Source organism: Pelodiscus sinensis, chromosome 2 (assembly GCF_049634645.1).
Source record: "Pelodiscus sinensis isolate JC-2024 chromosome 2, ASM4963464v1, whole genome shotgun sequence".
NCBI classification, from domain to species: domain Eukaryota; kingdom Metazoa; phylum Chordata; order Testudines; family Trionychidae; genus Pelodiscus; species Pelodiscus sinensis.
The window spans coordinates 81,343,680-81,370,379 of NC_134712.1; the positions used below are offsets into that span (position 1 = coordinate 81,343,680).

Sequence of the window (26,700 nt, forward strand, 5' to 3'; positions counted from 1 at the left end):
TTCCATAAACTGGTCATTTGGAATCCCACATTTATTTTGTTCTCTACAGGTTTAGTGGCTTGCTACTTTCATGTTTAAACTAGTGCAAAAAGAAAGTGATAATATAGGAATCACCTGATCTCTGCTCAGATCAGTTGTTTAGTATCTAATGGCTACTCTTTAGGTCAAAAGCCTTCCTTTACAAGAAAAAGTATCTTAAGGGAATTATGGAATAGTCAGGCAAAAAGTATATTATATTTTGTCTGTCCAAAGGGCAAACTCCACCCTCTGTTGCAAAATATATCAGGCACGTTGTATTCAACTGGAAACATATGTAAAAGGAAAACTTGGCTCTGAATTAGGAACTTGACACAGAACTGCGTCATTTTCTGCTGATAGAGTAAAAAGGAAGACAAGTGAATAGAAGCTTCCTCTGAGACAGGCTGTGAAAACTTAAGACAAAACATTTTGAGAACAAACCTCACCTTTCCCTCCCAGTGAGCGCTTAACTCAGAATTGGAAATTGTCTGTGCTCTGTTAGAAAAGGTTCATTAAATTGGAAATGGACTAAATACCTTTCAAAAATATTTCCTTGTGCTAAATTTTCAGAGGTTTTACAAATAAGAAAAAATAAGTTGCCAATGCTAACTAGTGTACTGTCAAATAACAGAGTAAACTTTTTCTTCAGTTTTAGTAACCGCATTACTTGTAGCATCTGTGAAACTTTTAGACAAGAGTGGGGTTGTCATCTTTTAGCTCATTAAATCTGGTAGATTTTGATCCTTTTTTGTGCCGGGGGGGGGGAAGGGGGGGAAGGGGCGCGGCGGAATCTATAAACATCTGAGTGGGGACATGCTGAAATTTTGTAAAATCTATCAATTGATGATTGTAATAGTCTTCCTCTATATAGAGTTATTTATGAAAGTGGTATATAAATATTTGAACTTAGCTGTTCCAGATTCATCAATAGAAATTACTCTGTATGAATTCAATTCTGTTAGAAGCTAAGAACCTGTGACAAGGTATGATAAATATTTATCTAGTCAACATCTTGTTACAGCTGAACTGGTAGCTTTGGAATAGAAGTTTAGAGTTGTATTGGGGGGGAAGTCTTTAGCTCATTGTTTAGAAACAGAATGAGCTCACCTTTCAGGATCAGTTTGAGAACCTAATGCATCAGCTACAGAAGAAACTTTTACACTGTAGTAGAATTCTGAGTCGAAGCTTCTTTGTAAACTTAGCTTTTACTTTAACAAACAACTTTTACAAATGAGTAGGCCTGTGGCACCTTATATACACACAAACACTCACTGTATCCTGAACTTTCGTGGGCAAAACCCACTTCAGATTATCTTAAAGTGGAGGAAAAAAAGGGGGACCCTCAGAGTGAGGGGGGAGAATTACCTGTCAATTGTAATCCTGGTGCTAATGAGGCTAATTGAATGGGCTGCAAGTGCTTTTGAGGTCAGCAGGGTGTTTGTTTGGTGACCACTGCCTTACATTAACCAGTAGATCAGGATCTACTGGTAGATCTTGGAGTCTCTGACAGGTGATCCTAACTGGTCTGGCTGGGAGGCTATTAAGTGCTGGCACTTCAGCTGCCCCTCCCTGCACTGCCTTACTGCTGCTGCCCAGAGTCTTAGGCTGCGTCTAGACTGGTAAGATTTTGCACAAAAGCAGCCTCTCCTGTACACCATCTTCACAGAGTTAGGAGGGCAGGGCCACAGCGAAGGGGTATGGCAGAGGTAGATCCTGGACTGACATTCAAAAAGTGATCTTGTGCTTAAAAAGGTAGGAGACCACTGATGTAAGGAAATCTGGTGTTATGTTAACCAATTCAAGTCTTTGTCCAAACAAAGGGAGACTGTTAGATTTGCATATGAAGGTCAATTCTGCACTCTCCCTCTAGTTGGCTTGTAAAATTCCTTTGTAGAGGAATGGCTACTTTTAAGTCCATTAATAAGTGTCCAGGCAGGTTAAAAATGTTCCCTTACAAGTTTTTGTACGTTACCATTTTGAATATCTGACTTCTGTCCATTAATCCTCTGTTGTAGAAACTGGTCAGTTTGGCCAATATGCATGGCAGAAGGGCATTGCTGGCATATATTATATTAGAGGCTGTGCAGTTAGTTGTATGAACCTGGGATGGCATCACTTTATTTAAATATTTTTACCCCACCTTTCAATTTAAAATATTCAAGGTGGCTTACAAAAAAACCAAAACAATATATATATAAACATTTAAAATATGACATCCCAGAGGGACATAACCAGCTAAAAACAGAGAGAGGAGGAACACACACAATCTTGTATAGATGTGTAAACAGAGTTGGCAATGGGGTTTATTGCAGGGGTAGGTTCCTGAATGAATTCTGATGTTACAGCTACACTTCCTCCCCCCCCCCCCCCCCCGAAAGAGGATATGCAAATTGTGCTCTCATTTGCATATCTTCCAATTCTTTTTTCTGGAAGAGGATTTGCCAATAAAAAGCCCTGTGGAGACCCTTTTTCGCAAAATCCTGTAAACTGCTATTTTTGAGGAATAAGGGATCTTGCGAAAAAGGTTTTTTTCTGACAAATGGCCCTGTTTCCATGGGGCTTTTTATTGGCAAAACCTCTTCCACAAAAAAACAGCAGTGTAGCTGTAGCCTGGGGTGTGATGTGTGGTTGCTGGAAAGAATTTGCTTTGAGGTTGACGGGTTTGCCTGTAGGCGAGGATTGGCTTGTCTCCCAAGCCCTGTGAGAGTAAGGATAGTGTTCCTGACAGTAATTTCCATACAATGATGGTTACTGTTGTTGTCATAACAGAAGCTCTTTACACCTAGTTTCTCCTAACTTATGACGTCTCTTGCTTCTTTGCTTTCTTACACTCCTCCCCGAAGACTGTGCTTTAAGAAATTGGCTCCAAGTTATGTGTGACTTAAGTGTTAGAAAATTGGAGGTGGTTCTAGAAATGACCCATGGAAACAATGTGAGTTGAGTGCTCAGGGAAGCTCAGTTGATAGGCAAGCTCTCTTAAAATAAAAAGCTTTTTATCTAATGAATCAGTGGTAGTTTAGAGATCATACAGGAGGTATCCAAAGCAACCTTGCTGCATAGAACTGTAAGTTTCGTATTTTAAACGGAATGATAAATAGCAAACCAGTCTCTCATAATTTCCATCTGGGTTTTAAGCCATCTAGTTTGAAATATTTTGGATTTTATGGGGGTCTTTGCTACAAGATGCATTTTTTTAGCTAGACAGTCAGTTCATTTGGTGCTTTTGATCAGATTGCTCATTCTCTATACAGTTCAAATTAATGCACATGTAGAACAGTAATCCCACACCAGCGCTGAGGACAAACACTTGAGTGTAGCCACTGATTCAGAGAAGGCAATCTGACAAACTTCAGTAATCCTACAGCCTTGGATAGGCCTGATTTTTCACAGTAAAAAAAATCCATTGTGTACCTTTTTACAACTTACGATCTTCCAAATCTAGTAGTACCACAGTTGCTCTCTTACTTAGAGCACTGATGGTAATAGAAGTTGACACAGAGACTTAGATGTCTGCTAAACTGTGCATCTACGTCTGCTAAACTATAGGGTTTGTCATACCAAGACACATGTTTATCCGTCTTGTCTGGAATCCTACAGCTAATGGGGAGACAGATTATTTCTGCCACTTGAAGTAAATATTATGGGCAACCCCACATTTAATGCTACTTTTTAGCCATGCAAGTAACCACAATTCTCTGTTACTTTAAAGTACTACATTTGGGCAATGTAAATAGAATACAACAGGAAGGCTGACAGGACATGGTACCATATCTGCTGTAATAGAGCCCCCACAAGCAGTTTTGAGATGGTCTAGGACCCAGCTAAAGAGCTCTGCATAAGAAGAAAATGTGTGCTTGATGGTTGTGGGGGGGAGGGGAAGAGGAACACATTCATTTACACATAGACAAATAAGTTTGTGCCTTTTGACTTTTCAGAGTATTTCTGTATACAACACACTACTTTCCCACATTAGAAAATTACTCTATTCATGACAATCCATTGGATTCAGTAAAAAAGTAACTCAGAGGAAATATCAAGCAACTAGCATAAGTAAACTTCCTTAGTAGACTGTATGTAACATGTGATCAGTATTAGTACTCAAGATTACTTATCAATACATGGAACAGAACTGAACACTGACATCAGCCCTTGGGAGATATTCCAAAAGAATATTTTGTTTTTCTTCCTGCTTTTTTTTACATGCATGTTTTCAGAAGAGAAGCCTGATTCAATCTAAAATGCAAAAGGATGATTTACATAAATCCTTAGTACTTATAGTTTTCCAAAGAACAAATGGCAGAAAACTCTTTAAGTTTGTTTATTGTGGTAACATTGTTTTTAACATCAATAAACACTGCACCAAAGTGTGGGTTATTTACCCAAAGACTGCTGTACTGGCATATTCACAGAGTTGACAATGTAACACTTACTTATTAGTGATTGTGTTGTTTATCAACTATTTCACATATTCTCAATTTAATAATGAAATAGGAAAAATATTAGTTTTCCTGACCCGTACCTTAAACAAAAATGCAGCTTTCATCTGGAAATAATTAACACTTTAAAAAAAATGAAGCAGAATTTCATCCTACTCAGCAGGATTTAACATAGGAAACAGCTTTCTTAGGCAAAAATTACATTCAAAGGCATATAAAATTCAACCCAGTCTTCTAATGATTTGTAATGAAGTTGTAATTCAGTTGCTTATTTTTAAACCAATGTAGAGGAATCTATTTCTAGCAGACTTGAATACAATGTCAAATATATAATCCTTTTGGTTTACAATTGGCCAGAATGATTCAAACTTATGTAATTTAGTTGATTTAAGTGTTAAGACTTTGCCAGTTGAAGACTTATGTTCTAAAAAACAGCATAATGATGTCAAGAGGCTAAGAATACATGATCCCACATCACACCTGCACTTCTACATTAAAAAAAGATTAAAAGCGCCATATTTTTGAAGTACAAGCTTAAACACATGAAAGTAAAAAAAAAAAAAAAAAAAAAAAAGTCCAGAAATGTTTATATATACAAGTGCTTAAATGATAATTACTATAGAAATGGACAGTGTCCAATAGACTGACCAGATCTGAACTGCAGTGTTACTTTCTTATCCCCAGAGAAATACTGTGGAAGTTTATGGTATCAAACACTGTTCCAATGCAAAGGGGATCTGCATCTTCAAAAATACATGCATGTGCATGTGCATGCACACAATTTACAGCTCCTCTCTTTCACAGAAAGAATGATTTAAGTTCTGCTGATTTGAAATAGGTTTAGCACATTATTTTCAAACCATCTACCTTCACTAAGCTAAAGGCAGCAGACTAATGTACAATTCTAATATATCCACGTCATATTGTAATACTGTAGCAGAAACCTACCATTTGACAGTTCTAATGAGATGTCTTTTTTGAAGGTGTTCGGAATACTGGATATTTTACTTCTGTAAGTATGTATGCAATGGTATGCATAGAACACCGAAGTTCAGTCTCTGAAATGGACTTCTCAAGTGACATTAACATACATTTGGAGCTCTACTCAGACTAAGTTGGTTTCAAATAAAAAACTCATTTGCTTATCAGGAAGACTCAAGAAAACTTTTGCATTGTATCAAAAACTGTATAGCAGAATTATAACCATCACAAAATGGAAGGACAACATTTTTTCAGCAGCTTTTTGGAAATCCCTAAATGCCAAAATTTCACCCCAAAACTGCAACATAAACTCAAGTGCTCTCACTAATTTAAATTACTGGTGCTTAAAAGGAGACATTTGACCCTATACGGTTTATTTAAATCAAGTTCTATGTTGATTTTGCCCTGACCGACCTTAAAGTGCACAGAATTCATCACTGCATGTTGTTCAACTGTAGACAGAATGAAAACCTAGGTTAAGATAAAAATAGCCAAGTCATTTACAGCCAAAGTGTAGAAATATTTTTGCATTCTGCCCAATCTGGAATTTCATCAGGATGTTTTAAGTTTTTCATTAAGTGCTTTTTTAAAAAGCAAACAAAACTGTATTTAGCTCAGTCTCTGGTGCCCTTGGCTTAACCCACTGAAGGAAATTCTGGCTACCACAGAAGAGTTAATCTAGGATATACAGCTCTAGTCCTTTTATGGAATTTTTTTTTTTTTTTTTTTTAAAAAGACTGCATCATTGAGGGGATTTTTTTCCACTTAGACCGTATCTCATTGATTTTCAAAGCAATGTATGAAAATATTATCCTTTGTGAAAAATGCTTTTCCCTATTAAAAGAAAGCAAGCAAGAAAAAACAGATACAGAGGTTTTATAAGGACTAGGGTTCCTAAGCCTTTGCTCTGTGCAATGATCTATAAAAGAGGCCACATTCAGTCCTGAACCCTGTGAAATAATAAACGAGCAATAGCATTACTTTTCTCTAACAGCATTTGCAGCACAGTACTGCTTCCATTAAAGACAAAGACTGAGATTCCTGATTGAGTAATCCTTATACAATTATAGCTGCTGCAAATACTAACTTACATACTACATCTTCAGACATTTGTTTGGATCATTAAAAAAAAATGCAGTCTAATCTACTTAACCACTAAGTAAATGTTTGATCTGGGGAACTGCTAAGTGGAAATCATCATTAGCATACCGAAAAAGACATACTCTAATGAAGGTGCCATTTAATTAATTTATTTACATGGCACAGCATGAACAGGTAAGTTACCACTGATTTAACTCACCCCTTTTCTTCATCTCAGCCTTCACAAAAGAGCCAGGTCCCCTTTGCAACTTCAGCTCCTTGCTTATAATTCCAGCTGCTGTGAGCTGTTCATTAAAAAATAATTTACTTCAAATGAGATGCTGATCCAAAAATATTCAGTGAATCTTATTTTCCAGTTTACTGGAGCTAGTACCTAGAGCCTCACATTGAGAATTCTCAGACTGACAAATTCTTTATAAAAATTTACAAAACCTGTTTTCACTGACAGCCTATGATGAATATCCTCTCATACTCTGCAGTTCTAAGAGGCACAGAATAGGCATATAAAATCCTGTTTAATTGGTTAATTGTGGTAAGTGGGGAGCTGTTCCTCCTTACCAGTTAACTGGAACAGGTAAACCATTCACAGCCCTAGCATAGAACAGAATTTCTCTCTCCAGCTTTATACAATACCCTTTCTAGGAAGACTTTGCCTTTCAAGAATTTTTTGGATACCCAGTGAAGATCGCAGGCAAGCTGCTTTTGGAATTGGCAGTATTAGGCCTGTGAGGCAGTTAGCATAGTTACAGGAGCTGGCCTGAAGCCAAGGCACGGTCACATAGCAATGCTTGGTCATTTACCTGACAATTCTGTTGGCTTTGCAAGACAGCATTCAGAACACAAGCCTTACAGGTAGCACTCATTGCTCTACTGTACTTCCTTCAACAACTGAAAACCCTTAAACACAATTCTGGAAAGTCCTGCAGTAGATTCAATTAAAAAATTAAATACATAAATTTTCTTCAGTGACAACTCTCTGAATATAATCTACTGGCCTACACACTGTGCATAGATATATGCATTTCAATGCCATGAAAAACACCTACTTCCCACCTCTTAGAGTAAGCTTTTACTAAACTTCCTCTGGATTGAAAATTGACATGGAAGGTGGCAGTTGGGAATAACAAAAGTCATTCAAGAATCAAAAGGTATACTGAAACTTCTCAAGACAGAATTGATTTAAAAGGAGGTTAAGCAATAAGCCTGTAAAATGGTCAAATCACTGAATGTTTAGGAAAATTTACAAAGCAGAGTTAACATGAGCAGCACTGTGCTGTACAAGCACATTCTAATTGTACATGTGACAAAACTATTTACATTTAAGATGCAACTTTGACCATTAACAACCTGTCAAACACTAAAGACAAAGCATTTTCTATATTTTGTTTACGAAATATGGAGCCATAGTTGTTTCAGAAAGTTGCTCTTTTTAAAATGGCCCAATTACCAATTTGAACATTCGTCTATAACGTGGCTGACTATTTGGCAGCTTCCATGCACTTTTTGGCTTATTTTATAAAAAAATATTAAGGACATTAATATATAAAAAGTCAATATTTAAGGTGAGTTTGATATCTATGGAAAGGCAAAGACGCAGCAGGAAGTCCACACTTGTGTTGTCATCTAGTGCTTTAGCCCTGCTGCGATAACATAAGCTGATCTCAAATACCTTAAAGTCAAAGGACAAAGATACAGAAACTTTGCATTTTGTTTGTGCCAAACCCATAGACTTAAAAGTATTGTCTCTAGTAAGACTCGTGGTACCAATGTATAAAATTAGCATCTCCAGAGCTCTCTCTCTTCATACTGAAATTGAATGTCTGGATACGAAATCCCATCTCCAGGTAAGTAGAGCTGTTCAGACTAGGTCTTCCATGTTCACTTCAGGAAATGGTTTTCGCCAAAAGCAGAAGGAACTGAATTCCGGGAACAGAAAAGCAGAACTCTGTTCCTTATTAAGCAATGGGAACACATGTTCCACAAGCTCACTTAGCCTGAAATACCTATATTAAAAAAAAAAAGATGGTTATTTCACAATCTAGTCACTGTTGTGCCAAAAGTGTTTCTCCAAAAGTTACTTTCCACTTTATTTTGTTAGTTTAAATTTTATTTCTAAATAAATTTCAGTAAATATCTGAGACTGAAGTAGGCAGGATTTCACACAATTCCTTATGATTTCGTATTATAGCATCATGGTTACTTGAAGCTCAACTCAACCCACCCCCCACTTCTGATTATTTGAAATAATAAAAGTGGTCTTACGAGGATTTGTTTCCCTTTGTCTGTTCCTGGATCAGTTCACCTTTGGGGTTCACTGTAAATATTCTGCAGTCAGGGACTCCCACTTGCGTGTAGGCATACACATCCTACAGGAACAGTGGGGCAGAAGGAAGTTATTACTCTACTTTTAGATTCCCTTATGTGAGCACTGCACAACAGAAAAAAACTTCACAGAAACAACATGAAGATAGATTTAAAAGCATATTGAAGTAACTAAAATGTGTCTCTTCAAAAATAAAAAAAAGACATGAAAAGCATCACACATTTAAAAGTTATAAACCTCAGATAGCACAGAAAGGGTTAGACTATACAGCAGAAAATAAGATGAATTTCTGGTCAGAGTCTGGGAAGTAAGATTTGTTCCCAGGTCCTAGTACCCCCCCTTCACCCAAGAATAATTTTGTTTATGGCCTATTCCATTTCTGGAATGGAAAAGCAATAAATACTATTGGGGCCCATCCCTTCCTGGCTAATTCAGGACTCAGCACCTACATCACTGAAGACGAGAGGAGAGGAGAGGAAAATGAAAATTGTGTGGAAGAAGAATGTTTCTTCTTAGAGTTGCTATGGAATTAATAACGTTTGGTTCTCTGATACAGTGGCAAACACCACTTTAGAAACACCAAAGGATCAGAGCATTTACACATGAGCAACTTCACTAATACGTGTAGTTCCAACCAAAACCAGTAGAATGGCATATGCCTGAAGTGTGTTTTAGGAGAGGGCTGTAAAAGGGAAATGTCACCAGGTGTTTAATAAATTAAAAGCTGTTCAATTTCCTTCTTACATTTGTAAAAGGACCACAAACTGCTTATTTCCCTTGTTTCACAAATAAAATGGGTGTTTTGACCCTACATTTAGAAAGGTGCAGACTTACATTGAGCCTGTTTCCAAAAGCAGCATAGAAAGGCTGTTTACTTGGCACAAACAAGTTCTTGATATCATTCAAACACTCGATTTTGAACTTTTCAGGCTTCTTTTCTATCACTTCTCTAGAATAAAATTTGAACACAATCAGTGAATCCTAAATCACCATTTCAGAGAGCTAATTCCCCCTATTAACTAGTGTTTGAATTCTCACAGTATGTTGTGTGGTTGAAATTTCCACTGTACAGATATTGTATCAGCTGGGAAAGTGGGTTTTTCCCCCCCTACAAGATCGTTAACACAACTTTTTTCTTCTTTAACACAAATTGCAGTAAAATACAGGTCTATAATGTCTCTGCCTGGGCAGGTAAATTTTCATGCCATACCAAATTTCTAACTGCTGGCTACAATGTGTGTCAGTTTATTTTTATTTTACTTCCCCTAAAACTATATTACTTTTACATTAATTGGCTATCATCAGTGATTAATCTATTGAAGATTCCAGCAGTGATTCTCTCAGATATTTAGGTAACAAATCTAGAAGGCTGACCCTTTCTGGATTCTTTATAAAAAAGTAATGTTAATCATTACAGTCTTCTTGCAACGTATAATTCCTAAGGCTGTAAGAACACTCAGTGTGGTAGCAAAAAGCTAGGGAATCCAGATTAAATTTGTAGACATTCAACTCTGTAGTTTTTGCAGCCATACTTCTCTGGACAGAATTTTACTGATATATACAGACCTTATGTTAAAGTGTCAGTCACAGGATGGGAGGGAGAGCAGTGAATAAACATCTCATTTACCAGGCTGACATTTTATCTGCTGCAACAGCTTTTAATAGACGCATGTGATTATAAATGTTACGGTGTAAATGAAATATTTCAGAATCAGTAAATGTTTCAAGGGGTCGTAATAAAACTATGGCCTCTTCAGTTTGCAGAGGTGAAAATAAGAACAATGACATAGTGATAGTTCACAAAGCAGCCATTTCATGCAGTTTCTAAAGCCTTTTCCATTTACCTTCTCCCACTACTTGCCTTTTTAGCGCACATAAAATTAGCAATAAAACACCCATGTACTTACCTATGAAAGGCCGAAAATAAGCTGCTGGGGGACAACAATAGGGGCCCTCTGGGTAAGATTGTTCCTTTGTCATTCACCCAATGTAAGTACCCCCTTGTCATATCTGCCATTCCAATTGCACGAGCAGAGCAATACAGAAACTTGTAACCATTCCTAAGGAAGATTATTCTGCTTAGCTTATATTTCACGTAAAGACATTTACCCAAAATCAACATTGTATTATGGTAGTGCCTAGAAGACTAAATAGGGTAGTAATCTCATTGTACACTCAGCATGCATAGAAAGAGAAGGTTGCCCCTCCTTTGAAGAGCCTGTAATAATTTAAAGTCTTGAAAAAGCAAGCCTAATAGCGAGGGGAAAGGAGAACAGATACTAAGTATTAAGATCACACTGTTATAGGCTAGATTTATGCACAACCTGGTAGTTCCTGATAATTGGGGGGGAAAAATTGTAAACAAACCTGCTATATCTAACTCCCAATCAACACCCCCTCCCCATTAGTTATAGCAATTATTTAAACATGCATTTGCAGATAAGGACTCTGCATATTAAAAGGTCCGGCTGTTGCTTCCAGACAGAAATATTTAGGGTATGTTTTCACTTGCCGGTAGATCTACACTGCTGCAGTAAGTGTCCATTTTCTGGGTTTGGTGAAGACATACTAAATTGATTTGTGTACACCTCCTTCCCAAGAAACACAAGGGAATTTGATGAGAAACACTTTTCCGTCAACATAGTTCAGTGTAGCCCCAAGATAAGTAGCTCTAACAACATAGTCATACTATTTATCACATAACTGAAGTTACATAAAATAGATCAATTTACCATGATAGTGAAGACCAGCCCTTAGTTATAGTATGTCATGTCAGAATTGCCAACTTACTGAAAAGAGTTTTAAGGCTCTAAAAATATACTTGCAGATGTCTATTCATATAAAAATATCTGCATTTAAACATGTATACAGGCTATATATGTAAGTATACCTATACAAGAAAGGTATTAGTGTGTTGGTGTTGTGTGCGCAAGTGGATGCAAATGCATTTTTAAACGCCTGATGAAATCTGACCCACAAAGCTAAGACAGCTGCTTGGAGTTCTGCCCAATTCCAATTGACAGTAATGGCCAGAGGCAACACTTGGCCCTCTGCATTATATCCAAGGTCAACACGAAGGTACCAAAGCTTCGAATCTAATCTGTCAAGGCAATGATTCTAAACATCCATTTAAAAAAAATTCTCCTTAAAATAATTTTTGAAAATATCCCCAAACAACTGTTTATCTTGTATCACTCAGGTACAAAACTAAATGCAGCTAAATACTATTCACAGAGTGGCTGGTGAATACTGGTGCCATCAATGTTTTTGGAGGAAAAAAAAGTGTTTGTCACACTAAAGATTACAAATGTGTTTGTCCTGATTTGATCCTAACACTGGAGAGCAACAAGTGTAAACAATTTAAAAGATTACTAGACTCTAATGCTTTTTAAAAAGTTTAGTTTAAAAAGCATAATTACTATACTTCTGAAGTTCAGTAACTTATAGGTATAAAACAATGCAAGATATAAATAGCTGAAAGCATACAACTTAAGCCCAAATAAATTTACATTTCAAATAACTTACACAAAATAATTATGTACTTCCATGATTCTTTAAAAAGTATATCATACACTTTCACTGCAATCTAAGGAACACTTACAATTCTACTTCCCAAACTGCACAACAGTTAAGAATGTCTTTAGTTTTAACAATTATAACTTGTAAGAGAAATGTTAAAGTTTGAATTTGTTCTTTGGAAATATAATAAAAACCAAATTGCCAAGTGATAGCTGATGTACAAAGCAATAATACATGTATGAGAAATTTCTGTTAATGTAAAATAATTTAGTTTTGGCAGTTAATTTTTTTGTCATTTAGATCATGGAAAAGGTCTAAAATTAGAAACAGTTAATCTGATTAAATGTTAATTCTGTTAGTAATCCCAAATACCTGGTTGCTTCAAAGTAAGATACATACTCATTGATGGAATGATAGAGTTTTGCAATGCCTTGATGGGTCCAGTCCTTGCCAAGCTGTGGGAGAATTTGCCCTAAGGCATCAGACCTGAAAATAAGAACCACTGGAACTAAGTATACAAGGAAAGATTTTACATTAAAATAATACATGCCACCGAATTTGTTTTGCAACAAATATTTGTAGAAGATTCAAAGAATCACTGTGCAACAGATAAGGGAGTTACTTACTTCGTGCAGTAACAACTTTTCTTTGAGATGTGTATCCCCATGGGTGCTCCACTGTTGGTGACAGGTCACCAGAACGGCAAAATGAGCATTGCAAAGCAGTTTCCCCCCATTTGGCTGTGCATGTGCAGGAGGCGTTTTGCAGAGCTGCCACCCGAGCACCCAACATGTGCGTCCTGGCCCCTCCCCTTCTGTTCCTCTTCTATACCCGAGTAACTAAGACTCCAAGTAGAGGGGAGGAAGGGAGCATCATGGAGAACTCATGGGTGGGGACACATCGAAGAACAGTCGTTACTGCACCAAATGAATAATCCCTTTTCTTCTTCAAATGATGTCCCTGTAGGTGCTTCACAGTTGGTGACTGTAAAGCAGTATTAAGACTCAGATGGAGGGAGTCGGAGTCATTGCTTAGCAGTGGTAGATAAGACTGCAATGGCTACCACTAAAGCAGATGCAAGTTGTGGTATTATCACAATGTCTGGCCAAGTATGGTCTGATAACCACATTGCAGCCTGATAAATGTCTCTTAGGGGGGACATTGTTCAGAAAGGCTGTAGGGGCAGCCATAGCTCAACTGGAATGTGCTTGTGGTAGATGATGTGTAAGGGTCTATTAGCCAGGGCATGACATCTCACTATGCACTTCAAGATCTGCTTCGATGAGCGAAGTGTGCCTCTCGAGTGTTGAGCAATAGAAATAAAAAGTCGGAGATTTATGAAAGGATCTGGTTCCATCCAAGGCGGCGGCCAATGCTCATCTAATATCAAGGGCGTGCAACATCATGTCCCTTGGTGAGGCATGGGGCTTACTAAAGAAGGTAGGTAATATAATGGGTTCATTGACGTGGAATGCTGTACGTACTTTCGGCAGGAATACTGGGTGAGGTCTGAGTGTGACTGTCTTTTGCAAAGATAGTACGGGGGGCTCTGCAATAAGGGCCCCAAGCTCCCTGACTCTCCTCACTGAGGTAATGGCCATTAAAAAACAGACCGTCATAAAAAGGAAGGGAAGCGCATCTGTGGCCAAGGGTTCAAATGGAGTCCTGGTCAAACGAACCTTGTTTTAGATCAAGTCCCTTGCTGGAGGTGGAGCTCTGTGGGGCAGGTATATGTTGTCAAGACCCTTCAAGAACCTTTTTGTAACCAGGTGAGCAATTAGAGAAAGCCCATCCACCAGAGTGTGGAAAGCTGTTATAGTGGAAAGGTGAACTCGTAGGGAAGAAAGTGAGAGTCCTGATCTCTTAATTTCTAGTATGTAGTCGAGGACGACATTCAGTGGAGACATATGAGGGTCTATCATTGCTCTCTGGTACCTGTGAGAGAAACATGCCCATTTCTGCAGGTTAGTCTTTCTTGTGGAAGGTCTTCTACTGTGGAGGAGAACATCCTTCACTTGTTGGGATCATCAGGACTCTAGTTCCCTGCACCAGATAGGTACCATGCATGGAGATGAAGAGTGTGTGGCTGAGGTTGTAGCATCATCCCACAATTCTGGGAGAGAAGGTCATATTGGCATGGTAATGGATATGGAGGCCTGTGCAAGAATGGGAACCATGTTGAATGACGTGAGCCCCCTCTGTGCAGATCTTGTGCAGCACTTTGGGAATAAGTGGTACGGGGGGAGGGAAGATGTAGTGCAGAGGGGCCCTCCATTAGATCAGGAATGCATCCCCAAGGGAGCCTTTGTTGAGTCTCGCTCTGGAGCAGAATCGGGGAGCATTTGGTATTCTGGGGAGAAGCAAAGAGGTCTATCGAAGGCCAACCCCATCGAGAGACGATTAAGTTTGTGACCTCGAGGTGACCTCCCCAACCCAGAAGGGATGTGTCTGTTGTAATTTGCACTGTGGACTGAGTTGGTGGAAAGGGACACCTGCCAGAAAATTGTCTGCCAACATGCACCAGCGAAGGGAGATGAGGACGTCTGGGGATACGGTAACTCTCCTGTGTAAAGAATGGTGGGATGGAGTGTAGACAGATGCTATCCATAGTTAAAAGCATCAGAAACGCAAACGAGCATGACAGACCACGTAAGTAGTTGCAAGCATATGGCCCATCAACTGGAGGCAGGTATTATGGTAGAAGAGCTCATGGATATGACTGTGATGAGAGCCTGAATGGCAGCAAATCATTGTTGAGGTAAGTAAGTGCAGGCCTAGACTAAATCGATGTGGGCACCAATTAACTCTGTGTCTTAGACTGGCTCTAACGTTGATTTTTGTTCATTGATTAGGAGACCAATATGACTGAGGGCAGCTTTGGTCTTGTTTACCATGGAGGTGGTCTCATCCCTGACCTCACTTTTATCAAACAGTCATCTAGATATGGAAAGATGACTATGTGTTGTCATGAGTATGCAGTGGCTATGGCTAGGACTTTAGAGAATACTTGGGGAGCTGAGGAAAGGCCAAAAGGCAGAACCTTGTATTGATAATGGTCTGCTCCCAGTGTGAAGCAAAGGTAACACCTGTGTACTGGGTGAATGGCAATGTGAAAGTAGGTGTCCTGTAGGTTGAGGGCTGCAAACCAGTTCCCTTGCTCCAATACTGAAATGATTGTGGTTGGCATCTTGAAGTGGTGCTTCCTAAGAAATTTGTTCAGTTTGTGGAGACTGAGGACCCATCTCCAACACCGTTTTTTCCCCCTCTGTCTGGAAATATTTTCAGTAGAACCCTCTTTCATGGAATTCATTGGGTACCCTCTCAATAGCTTCGAGCAGTAGGAGGCGGTAGACCTCCTGTCGTAGCAGGCTCTCGTGAGACGGGTCTCTGAAGAGGGATGTGATAGAGGGGTAGAATTAAAGGGGATAGATTATCTTCAGCACCCAGTGGTCTGATGTTATGGACTCCCAGTGTGTTAGGAAGGGAGTACAAACAGTGAGTAAAAAGAAGGCACTGTTGTGTTGGCATTGGATTGTGAGGGAGATCCTGAAGACCCTCGACCACACCTTCAAATGTGCTGCTTTGAGGCCTGAGTATTAGATGGGTGACCCTAGTTGGAGCGCCTTGTCTATGGACACTGTCTAGGTCAGGCATCTTTGTAAGGTCTCTGTGGAGGCCAATTATATTAGCCAGATCTGTTGTGGTTATATGGGGTATACTGCTCGCACTGATAAGGTGGATTATACTTGCCCAGTGTATGAAGCGTGTTCCTTGAATCTTTGCTATTATGGAGCACCTCCTCTGTTTTGGAAGCAAATAATTTTTGTTTGTCCAATGGAAGGTCCTCCACCTTAGATTGAACCTTGCAGGAAACTCCAAGATTTGTACCTAGGATGCTTGTCTCACTATAACCACTATTGCCATTGTTCTGCCTGCAGTGTTAGCCACAACTAAAGCTATTTATAGAGCAGTACGTGTGATGGTGTGGCCCTCATGGATTATCGCTTTCTGGATAGGTCTCTGATTTAGGGAGGTGTTCAATGAGTTCTCCCAGTTTTGAATAATTATCAAAATCATGATTTATCAAGAGGGCAAGAGTAATTTCCAATTCTAAGCTGCAGTGTGAAGAAAGAGTAGACCTTTCTGCTAAAAAAGATATAACTTATTGTGGTCTTTGTCCTGGTTAGCTGTTCTATACTGCGGTAGTTTAGATCTGTGTTGAGCTGACTCTACAACCAGAGAATTTTGGTGAGTGTGTGTGAATAGAAATTCCATGTCTTTTGGGGAAACCAAGTATTTTTGTCTGACCTTTTACTGGTAGGTTGGATAGATGTAGGCATTTGCCATTGTTTGTCTGATGTCTCTATGGGTATGTCTAGATTACATGGCTCTGCCGACAGAGGCATGTAAAATAGGCTACCTGATATAGTCAATGAAGCCGGGATTTAAATATCCCCGGCTTCATTAAAATAAAAATGGCCGCCACGCTGTGCTGGCTCAGCTGATCGTTGGCATAGCACGCGAGTCAAGATGCGGATCAGTCGACAAGGGAAGCCTTTGTCGACCACTTCTGTAAACCTCGTTTTACGAGGCATAATGGAGCGGTCGACAAAGGCTTCCCTTGTAGACAGATCCGCGTCTTGACTCGTGTGCTGTGCCAATGATTGGGACTTGTTGCTACTTTTTTGAATAACTCTTGAAACTGTTTAACATTGTCAGTTGAGCATTTGTCAGATGGTATGACCATATCATTTGGCAGTGACGAAGAGTCATCTGTAGGAGAGATACCCAATGCATGAGGATCTGGATCCCTGTCATCTATCTGTCCCTCCTTCTCTGAATCTTTAGGTGTGGGCAAATGTTTTCTTGCTGGTGTGGAGCGGGTTGAGGACCGCTGACTATATGGATCCTAATGATACCCACTGTGGTGGGTAAGGTAGAGGGGGATAAGCCCACGGGTAATGGATGCTGCAATAAGAATGCACTGATTTGGTCATCATCAGGTAAGGGACTGCACAGAGAGTACTGGAGACCTAATCCTGCAAGGGGAGCTACGTGTTGGAGATACTGCAGGTGATACATCTGTGGCAGCAGGACATGACTGATGATGTTTGCCCTGAGTATCAGGCACTGAATGAGCTCTGCCAGGGTATGTCTACACTACCCTCCTAGTTCGAACTAGGAGGGTAATGTAGGCATACCGCACTTGCAAATGAAGTCCGGGATTTGAATTTCCCGGGCTTCATTTGCATAAGCGGGGAGCCGCCATTTTTAAAACCCCGCTGGTTCGAACCCCGTGCAGCGCGGCTACACAGGGCACGAACTAGGTAGTTCGAACTAGGCTTCCTAGTTCGAACTACCGTTACTCCTCGTGAAATGCAAATGCAAATCCCGGGCTTCATTTGCAAGTGCGGTATGCCTACATTACCCCGCTAGTTCGAACTAGGGGGGTAGTGTAGACATACCCCCAGTTATCAACAGAGTCAACTTCAGGCCTGAGTCAAATGCCAGTGCTGGTGCGGCTGGAGCTGAGGGTGGCAGCATTGAAGGCAGTGCTGGCTTGTTCGAGCTTGCTGCTTTTGCCTGTGGCGCTGTAGCTTTTTGCAATGCAGGGCTCCTCTGCAGCACCAAGAGCCTAGAGCACCCCTGGGCTTCTCTCAGCACTGAAGAGGCATGCACTGGTGATTATGCTGAAGTATGAACTCTGCCTGCTGATTTCATGGCAGGGCTCCCTAAGGTTCCCGGTCTCTCCCCTTTTCTTTGGAGACCCCTCTTGAGTACAAGAGGCGCTTTGTGCCTCAGCAGGCTGAACGGCCTTGTCGAATAGTATTATTCTGAGGTGGAGCGGTCTATCTTTTCTCACTCTTGCCGTCAGCCTAGAATAGTGCTTGCACTTTTGCGGAATGTGGACTTCTCCCAAGCAACATATGCATAGGGAATGGCCATCAGATACTGGTATGGCCTCCTGGTAGTACATTATTTAAAGCCTGAGGAGGCAGACATGTTAATGTTGTCCTTTCTTTTGGTTTGTTATTACTTGTTATTTCATTGTTGTTTGTTTGGTTTGGGGTTTTTTGAAGAGGAGTGGAGAATCAGAAGAAGCCCAGTTCGCGCCGCCCTTGAGCGGCTAGTGCCTCTGTCAAATCCCTTGAGGGAAAGAAAATATATATTTTAAAAGGTAAAAGTGAACGAGGGAAACTATTTACATGAATTCCTAACACTAAGTCTACAAAACAACTGTCCAAACACTAAAGAACTGCCTAAGGTAAAGAGAGTAAGAAGCGTGTTGAAGCTCAGTCCGCAGCCAAGGACAGTTGAAGAGAAACTGAAGGGGAGGGACCAGGCTGGGCATGTTGGGCACTCAGGTGGCAGTGCTACGAGTCGCCTCCTGCGCATGCATGGCCCGATGGGGGGGAAACTGCTTTGCAGTGCTGCAATTTGCAGCTCCAGGCAATCTGTCACCAACAGTGGAGTATCCAAGGGAACACCACTCAAAGAAGAATCTAAAGATTACAGCAAAGCTTCGGTATCTAATCTGGACTGAGCTATTAGTGAGCCCACTATCCAACATCAAATCACTATACCCAGTTTCAAACTACCCATTAAACCGGAAGGAAAAACAACACAAGAACTCACTAAAACCAATACTGCTACATTCATATTCTTTTAAAACAATCAGATTACTGTAAGCAACAGTACAAACTGCAGTCAAAAAACACTGAATAAAGTAATCAGCCATTTTTCATTAGAATTCTCTCTGATGTAAATTTAGAGGACATACTGGAATTAAGCTCCCTTTGAAACCTTCTTTCTAAGCTCTTCAAAGGAGGGCATAATTAACTACTGAAACATCATTCAAAATTTTAAATAAAAGCAAATATAATTTAATGGTACTTACTTTGTTATTGTTCCATCAATATCAGAGATGATGATTTTATCATTCCAGTTCCAGAGATATATTGTTCCTGCACAGCGGCAAGTACCTTGATATTGAGTTGTAATACTAAACACAACATCATTTGGGCCTTCTTTGAGCCTCAGCTTTGCCTTAAAAGTAAACCAAAATTATTCAAGTGTTTTGCAAAGTTAAGAATTTGTAAATCAGAAAAGCATTATAGGAAATGCCATGTATGCTCATACACATCTATTTGCGTAATCAGATTAAATATGATTTGTAAATTATGTGTTTGCTGCTTTCTCAAATTAAAGCCATTGCTCAAGAATCCAATATTAGGTGGAGCACTATCCAGATACAATATCCCATCCCCTGACCTATCAAAAGAAAGAATCCTGGTAATTTCCCAACTGTGTCTATCTGCTAGTAAAGGGGAACATATCCTCAATTTCATGTTAGCATTATTCTACATCAACAATTATCTTCCGGTAAATAAAATAAATGTAAAACATTGTGCGTCTCCTTCCTAAAAATGCTTTGCCATTGTTTATTATGAGTAAATTTTCATTGCTACAAATAGACAAGATTGGGAAAGATACAATTCATAGAGTTTCTATTTATATCTGATAATACAGTAGTTCTCTTACATTACCTATACAAAGTCATCTGTAATATCTATATACCTCAGACATCTTTTGTTAATACTCATATGTGCCTCTGCCTCATCTAGGAAGAAACTGTTTTTTTTTCTTCTTGTCTTTACTAGCAAAAATAGGACCAGAATTCAACACTGATGGAACTCTACTAATGGAATCTGTAGTGATGTCAGGATTTATCTGTTTTTACCACTATGTGACCTAAGTCTGTTTAGAGTAAGTCAGGACAGAATATTAATAAAGACTCCAGAGGCCTGGCTGCATTGCAGCTTCTACACCTGCGATTGTGTTGAAGTGACACCACGGATAAGTTATAGGTCCCCACTCTTCCAATGTGGATGCAGTCTTTGTGTTATGTTATTTCCTACATGTATGTGTCACTCCAAAAAGGGACAAAAATTAAATTATTCCCTTGATGAGAAAGAACGGTCAAATATTTTGGACTATTAGTGCTTCTAAAATTAGTTAAGTTTAAGAATCACATTCAGAATTGGACTGTACAGTTATGAGTCAATGTCACGGCCATTATAAGAGGGTGTATAATATAACACATTGACAGTGTATTGATGCAGCAGTTTGACCATTTCCTGCAGAAAAAAATATGGACTACAATTACCAATAATATATTTTCTAGATGATTTTTGATCACAAGGCCAAAGTACAAAGTCAAAGGCTGCAGTTCTCTTAACTAGTACAAGAAAGCAGACATCCTTTCAATCCTGCTGTTACTTGTCCAAAATGCTAAATTAGGACTCCATATAAGTGAGTCTCATATTTTTTTTATTAGAAACGTAAGTTCAATGATTACTGTAGCAAGTTTATTGAAAAACTCAATATGAAAAAATAGTCTACTATCATGATATCATCTACATACAAAATGTACCACTTACTATTTGGTCTGAAGACAATCTAAGTGACTTCTTATAAGAGGTAGTGTTTCCATGACTTTGATGTTCCATTGGGACAGAATCTATTTTTAGGGATTCTTTCAGCTCTTGTGACCCTTCATCACTAGAAGAATCATCTTCTGTCGGCCTAATGTGATATCAAGCAAAATAAAAGTAAACTGTAGAAAATATTTTCTTATTAGCCTAAAACTCATGTCTTTTCATGTGTAGAGACCAATTATAGGTATCAAGATATCTGCTTCTATCAAGGATTTGTCACTGGCATTGAGAAAATTATTCCTTGAGATGTACAGATTTAATTTAGGGATAGTGTGTGTATTTGCCTATTAATCTGGCAATGTCCCACTTACCATGGGAAATTCCATTACAGATTAGTGAGGTTTACAGTGTGCATGTGTTAAATCAGGGCTAGCATGTGCTAGTAGTGTAGAGAAGTCTTATAACATTCTGGTATTGATGAAGCCCCAAAATAATGTGATTTACATTTGAACTGGCTCAGAATGAGTAGGGACATAAGACCAGGTTGTCACTACTGCTGTGCTGTTGAACGAGGTACACCACAGATGAAGAGGGATATTGGACGAGTTGTAGTGCTTTGTAATAATTCATTGCAACAGCTCTCTGAGAACCAAAGATTAAAACTAATAAATTACACAATTTAGCAGCTCACTCCTAAAGATTACTTGTATGCTTTTATTTATCTGGCAATTAATGTGAAGTTTTAGAATTTTTAAAAGTTGGAGTTACATTTCTGTTTTTCTGAGGTATTCCTCCTACTTTGGCACACTACTTTCCTAAACCTTACCTCATAATTTCCTAAAATCTTGGAGAGTCAAGGGGAACAAAACATTAATGGTACTTACTTTAACAGCCCACACTAGATAGAAAGAAGTTTTGTGCTGGTTACTACTAGTTCTCAACTATATTCTTGGGTGACTCACTACATTCAGTATTAGTTTTATTGTTAGTATATCACCAAAAAAGACAGATAGTGCAAATCAACCAATGAACATTAGGATTTTATAGTAAGAAACCAGACAGACACCCAATTATATTCTCATGATTTTAGGAGGAGATCACAAGCGTTGCAGCAATGCCTAAACTGTTTACTTACACACAGTTTCTTGTGGAACTGCTGGCCAAAGCCATCTGTTTTTGTTTAGTAGTTCAGATGAAAAGTTTCTTCCCACAATAAATTCCCATTGAATTCTCCAAAATCATGACACTTACAAGTTTGCAAACAAGAAACATACCTGCTATTAACTTGTTCTTTTGTAGCTGTTGGCAAATCATTTGTTCTTTGTGCCTCAGACTTCCCATCCTTCGCCTCTGGTAGCTAAGGCACCACAAGAATCAAGAATATACCAATATTATAGGCATCAACACTGATAAGAACTAGTTTAAATTTTGGGCATAAGCAAATAGCTATCATATAAACAGTAAATTTGCTACTCTATCTGTATGAGATACTCAAACTTGCTCATTATGGGAACTACTTCATAAAAGATTCTTCCACAGATCATTTTTCCTCAAACTATTTCATTTTGTAGGAAAACAGGAAGGACTCTTCAGACCAGATACTAATTCATATAAATAAATGTTCTTATCAGGCTCTTTCTGGTGCACCATCTATAGCCAAATCTTGCTAACAATACACTTAGAACAAAAAGAAAAAGGATAAAATCAGTACAAGACTAGTGTTTAGTGGTCTTGATCCTAGCAGGTCTGGCCAAAGAGTTTGTAGAGCCCAAGGTGGCATGCTGTGGTTGGCTGTGCCGTACTGCTGGGCGGCTCCCAGGAAGGGCAGCAAGTGAGCAGTTGGGCAGGCAGACACAGGTGTTGCCTCCCTCGGGCACTCTGTGCCAGCAACAGTTCCCGAGGGAGGCAACACAGGGCCCAAGGTAAGAGCCTAGCTCACCTTGTCCTAAGGCCAGGCCTGTGTTCTTATAATAGAAATTGTAAAATTTACATCTTTTTCAGTAGCACATTAAAGACCAAGAATGAGCTTGGAGAGAGCCATCTTTAGAAGTAGACCTGTCCAAGCTTGGTGTCGTGCCATGTGTGCAGGGGAGTACAAATGAAAATTGGCAGTTACTGGCCATTTTGTAGCTATCAAGGCTTCTCCATCCAACAACTATTACAAACATTAAATTCACTAAAAATAAACTAAAAAATGCTGAATGAATGTTAAGAAGGTAAAGAAATTAATGTTGAAAGTATTGGAAGAAAGCTTAAATCAACCTAAAATAGACAGTCAAAATTAGAGTACTGTAATCATGTAAGGGGAGGACAGATAGAACATTGTCCATTTTTCTATTGTCCTCTTATTTTCATAGAAGTTCCCAAAATACAGCATAAATTATTTGAAAAGTAATTTTGAAGAGAACTGAGGATTTACCGTAACAACCTGAAATAAAAGCTATGTCTACATGGCCTCACAGTGGGGACTGTTTGAGTGTCAATTGCAGCACAAAAGTCCCTCATGTGAATGCTGACGAATTAAAAGATACCCAATCATTTTAATTTGTGCCAGCTGCATCCACACAGTGGAGTTAGAGTGTAGCATGCTAGCATGTGCTGCAATTCATGCCCACCCCCACCTTTCAAACTATGAAGCATTTAAACAATCCTTAAAATCCTTCAATATGAACTAACTGCAACAAATTTGTAATATTGTGATATTTTAATCTCTAAACCTCAAAAGCAGTTTAAATAGTTAGATTACATTGATGAATAATTGAACATGAAGTATTACAGTACTGATCACCAAAGATCTGACCAGCACATTTTGTAATGTCCATTTTGGATGGTCCATTTAAAGTGCAAAAATTCACTTGATTTTGGTTAACATAACCATTAAAAGACAGAGTGGACTTCAATTACTTGTTTAGCCATGCTCTCTTTCTTGCGCCAGAACCACCATCTTCCAGATTTCTTGGGCATCTTCTCTTTAACCCAAGACTCTACTGTAGCCTGAAAATATTTAGTTTAATTAATTTGTATATATATTACACACACAACTTAAAATTATAGTTAGGTATTACTGTACATACAAGTTGCATTAAAGTACAAGTTTCTGTTAATTTACCTTAGGCAAACTTTTCTGGAACACCTGTAAGCTGAGAATCATGGGAGCAGCCAATGCCCAGTTATAGTACCTGGTTTAAGGAGATAGTATTGATGAGAAGCTACAACAAGGACTGAATTCAGTAGAAATAACTGATTAGCATACAACATGCTCTTTGCATATTAAAAATAGTTTGATTTTTGTGGAAGGTTGCACATAAAATATGCAACTAATGTTTGCTACAAGCTGGATAATTTTCCTAATGCACACTGTTTAGTGTTAGTGATGAATGCTGCAAGATCTTGCTTTAGAAGATGCACAGTTGGCTTTAACCTGCAATTCAAAAGGCATGTTGCATGAGCAAAAGATCACATATACAAAATAAATATGGAGATATAAATTAGAACTAAAATGGAAAAATATACCACCTTTAAAATGTAGAAATGAAAAAAGAAAGCTATCAGACGTAAACATTGCATAGTAATGGGAAATTACCTGTTGTAAATCCTTATTACTAGATTAGGATTATCTATGAGTCCTGGATTTTCAGCAAATTCATTGTAAGTAATAATATGTTCCATGAATTTTTCTGTAATACAAGGATACTTTGTCAATTAAATCAAACAATTTAGCTTCTTCTTTTTGAGATTGCCTTTAATAAGTCAGGTGACTTGTATACAAACTAATACATCATTTTCGTTGAACTTTCAATTACCTTTGCTGATTTTCTAGATTCAGACAAAAGAGATCCTGAAAATTGTTTACTTCATAGGTGAAAAAACATGAAAAGCTACCACTAATATTTTCTCAGTTGCAGTCTTCCAGACTTGCACTCCACCAGCCACAGTAATGAAAAGTAAGGAAGTACCAGGAGGGAAATAGAGACTAATTCGCTTATCTAAAAGAAAATGTAAGGATCAAATCACAAAACCTACACATGGGCCCACAACTAACTATTGTTAGTAAGTGCCAAAGTAGTACCCAATACTGATTACATCTTGAGATGGTAACTATGCAGTTTAACAGAAATTCAGTATTAATGCAGTGGAGGTCTCCTTCCAGTACATGAACCCCCTTGCATGAAAATGAATGATAAAAAGCTGTTTTTTTAAAAAAAATCAAGTCTGATTTTTATACCTTCTACAAATTACCTCACCAAGATACACATTCAACATATGTATTGATCTTGGGCTTTACATGAAAAATTAAGCTCCCTCTGGCAGCTGGAGAGAAGGATTATTATAGCAAAACTTGAACATTGAATAAAACAGACACTAACATTTAAATATCTTATAATGTTCACAAAATAAGTTACATTTAAGAAGAAAAGAGTAAGAAGAATGCATGGCAAACTTTCACTTTCTACAGTGTGTGAATATCAAGCAGGAAAATCTAGATAAAACCAATGTGATTTGTAAAGATTAGAACAACAAAACATTTTGGGAGGGAAAAAGATGAATATCTACTTTTAAAGTAGGATAGTTCAAGATAATTACATTTGTCATCCTTTCTCTAGCTGCACAAGAGATTAAAAAGAAAATCTATCAAGCAAAGGGATAGGAATACCAGTTTTAATGCTTTATGAAATGGCAAAACAAGCAATGTGGAGGAAGCCAACAATAAACAGAGTCAGATATTTCACATGGTGTGGCAGGAGAGAAACAGCTGTCAGGAAAAAGAAGATTCTTATCTAGTTTTAGACTGACCTCCATAATATGAATGCACCATTGTCTATATTTTGCAAATATTTGAGTTTATACTGTATATGGGATTCCACAGTAGTTAATTTACCCAAAGCATATAAAATACAAAACATGTTTTCAGCTCTCATGCTTCCCTACATAGATCAAAATTAAAAATATTTTGTATATCTAGAGTACAATAAGGCAGTCTTCTAAAATAGAGCACTAACAACTCCAAGTAACATCATTAGGTTGTACTTAAATTGCATTTCTGGTTTAATTTGATTTAGCTTCTGACATACCTTTAGATATCTCTCCATTTTCACTTAGACCGCCACAGACAGAAAGCGTGACATCAGGCAAATCCATAGCAGAATCAGACATGCACTCTGTGCCACTGTCTGCAGCAGCACTTTCCACTGACTGTGGTGACTGGGAACCAGAGAGGGTATCTGACTCAGTCCACTGTCTGGAACTTGGATCAGAATCACTAGAGGAAAGGAATTCATATTTTGTGTATGTAATTCTCTTGCATATGCATTTGTATGTATTTTAAGTTATATCCAACCACACTATTATGTGAAGCATGATATTAAACAAAACTGCTTGTATTTAAAATATATTTTATTATAAACTGAAGATTTGTTCTACAATCACCAGATTTTCTTTTCTGAAAAAGGAAATCTGAGTTTCTGTGAATCCTGATGTTAATGCAAGACATTTCCACTCGCTGATGTTTCCTTTCATCTCAGCACTATTAGCTGACATTGCTTGGTAGATTACTTTTAGATAAATCTGCCTGCTTGTATTGAATAGGCATACTATCAGTAGAAGTAAATCTATTAGTTTAATTAGTAAATATTTTAAATTTATCTTCTTGCCATCTGGATTCAATGAGTATATCCAGTTTAGAGAAACAATGCTGCTTTAAAAAAAAATCCCACACATGTAAGTTCATAAAGTTGATCCGCTCACCAAGTTGAAGCAATTTCCTTAGGTTGGCCATGTTAGACTCCACTTCTATTCAAACAATGAAATAGATGTGTTTTGGTATACTAGATATAAATAACTATTTTAAGCTTACGATACTGGGAGTATTTTTTTGACATGGGAG

General features: G+C 38.4%; 1 protein-coding gene across 4 annotated transcripts in view; it reads right to left on the minus strand.

The window, feature by feature from the left end:
* Window positions 1-2,383: 2,383 nt before the first annotated feature.
* LPIN2 (lipin 2) overlaps window positions 2,384-26,700 on the minus strand; it is a 91,331-nt gene continuing 67,014 nt past the window's right edge. For all 4 annotated transcript variants that reach the window (XM_006139030.4, XM_006139028.4, XM_006139027.4 and 1 more), the window contains exons 9-20: window positions 25,889-26,076; window positions 24,400-24,493; window positions 23,926-23,995; window positions 23,721-23,810; window positions 22,091-22,173; window positions 20,820-20,964; window positions 19,277-19,425; window positions 12,778-12,864; window positions 10,767-10,919; window positions 9,694-9,808; window positions 8,799-8,902; window positions 2,384-8,539 (exon numbers count right to left, since the gene is read on the minus strand). In XM_006139030.4, coding sequence (XP_006139092.2) covers window positions 8,395-8,539; window positions 8,799-8,902; window positions 9,694-9,808; window positions 10,767-10,919; window positions 12,778-12,864; window positions 19,277-19,425; window positions 20,820-20,964; window positions 22,091-22,173; window positions 23,721-23,810; window positions 23,926-23,995; window positions 24,400-24,493; window positions 25,889-26,076 — 1,423 coding nt within the window. In that variant the 3' untranslated portion in view covers window positions 2,384-8,394. The remainder of the gene's footprint in view (window positions 8,540-8,798; window positions 8,903-9,693; window positions 9,809-10,766; window positions 10,920-12,777; window positions 12,865-19,276; window positions 19,426-20,819; window positions 20,965-22,090; window positions 22,174-23,720; window positions 23,811-23,925; window positions 23,996-24,399; window positions 24,494-25,888; window positions 26,077-26,700) is intronic.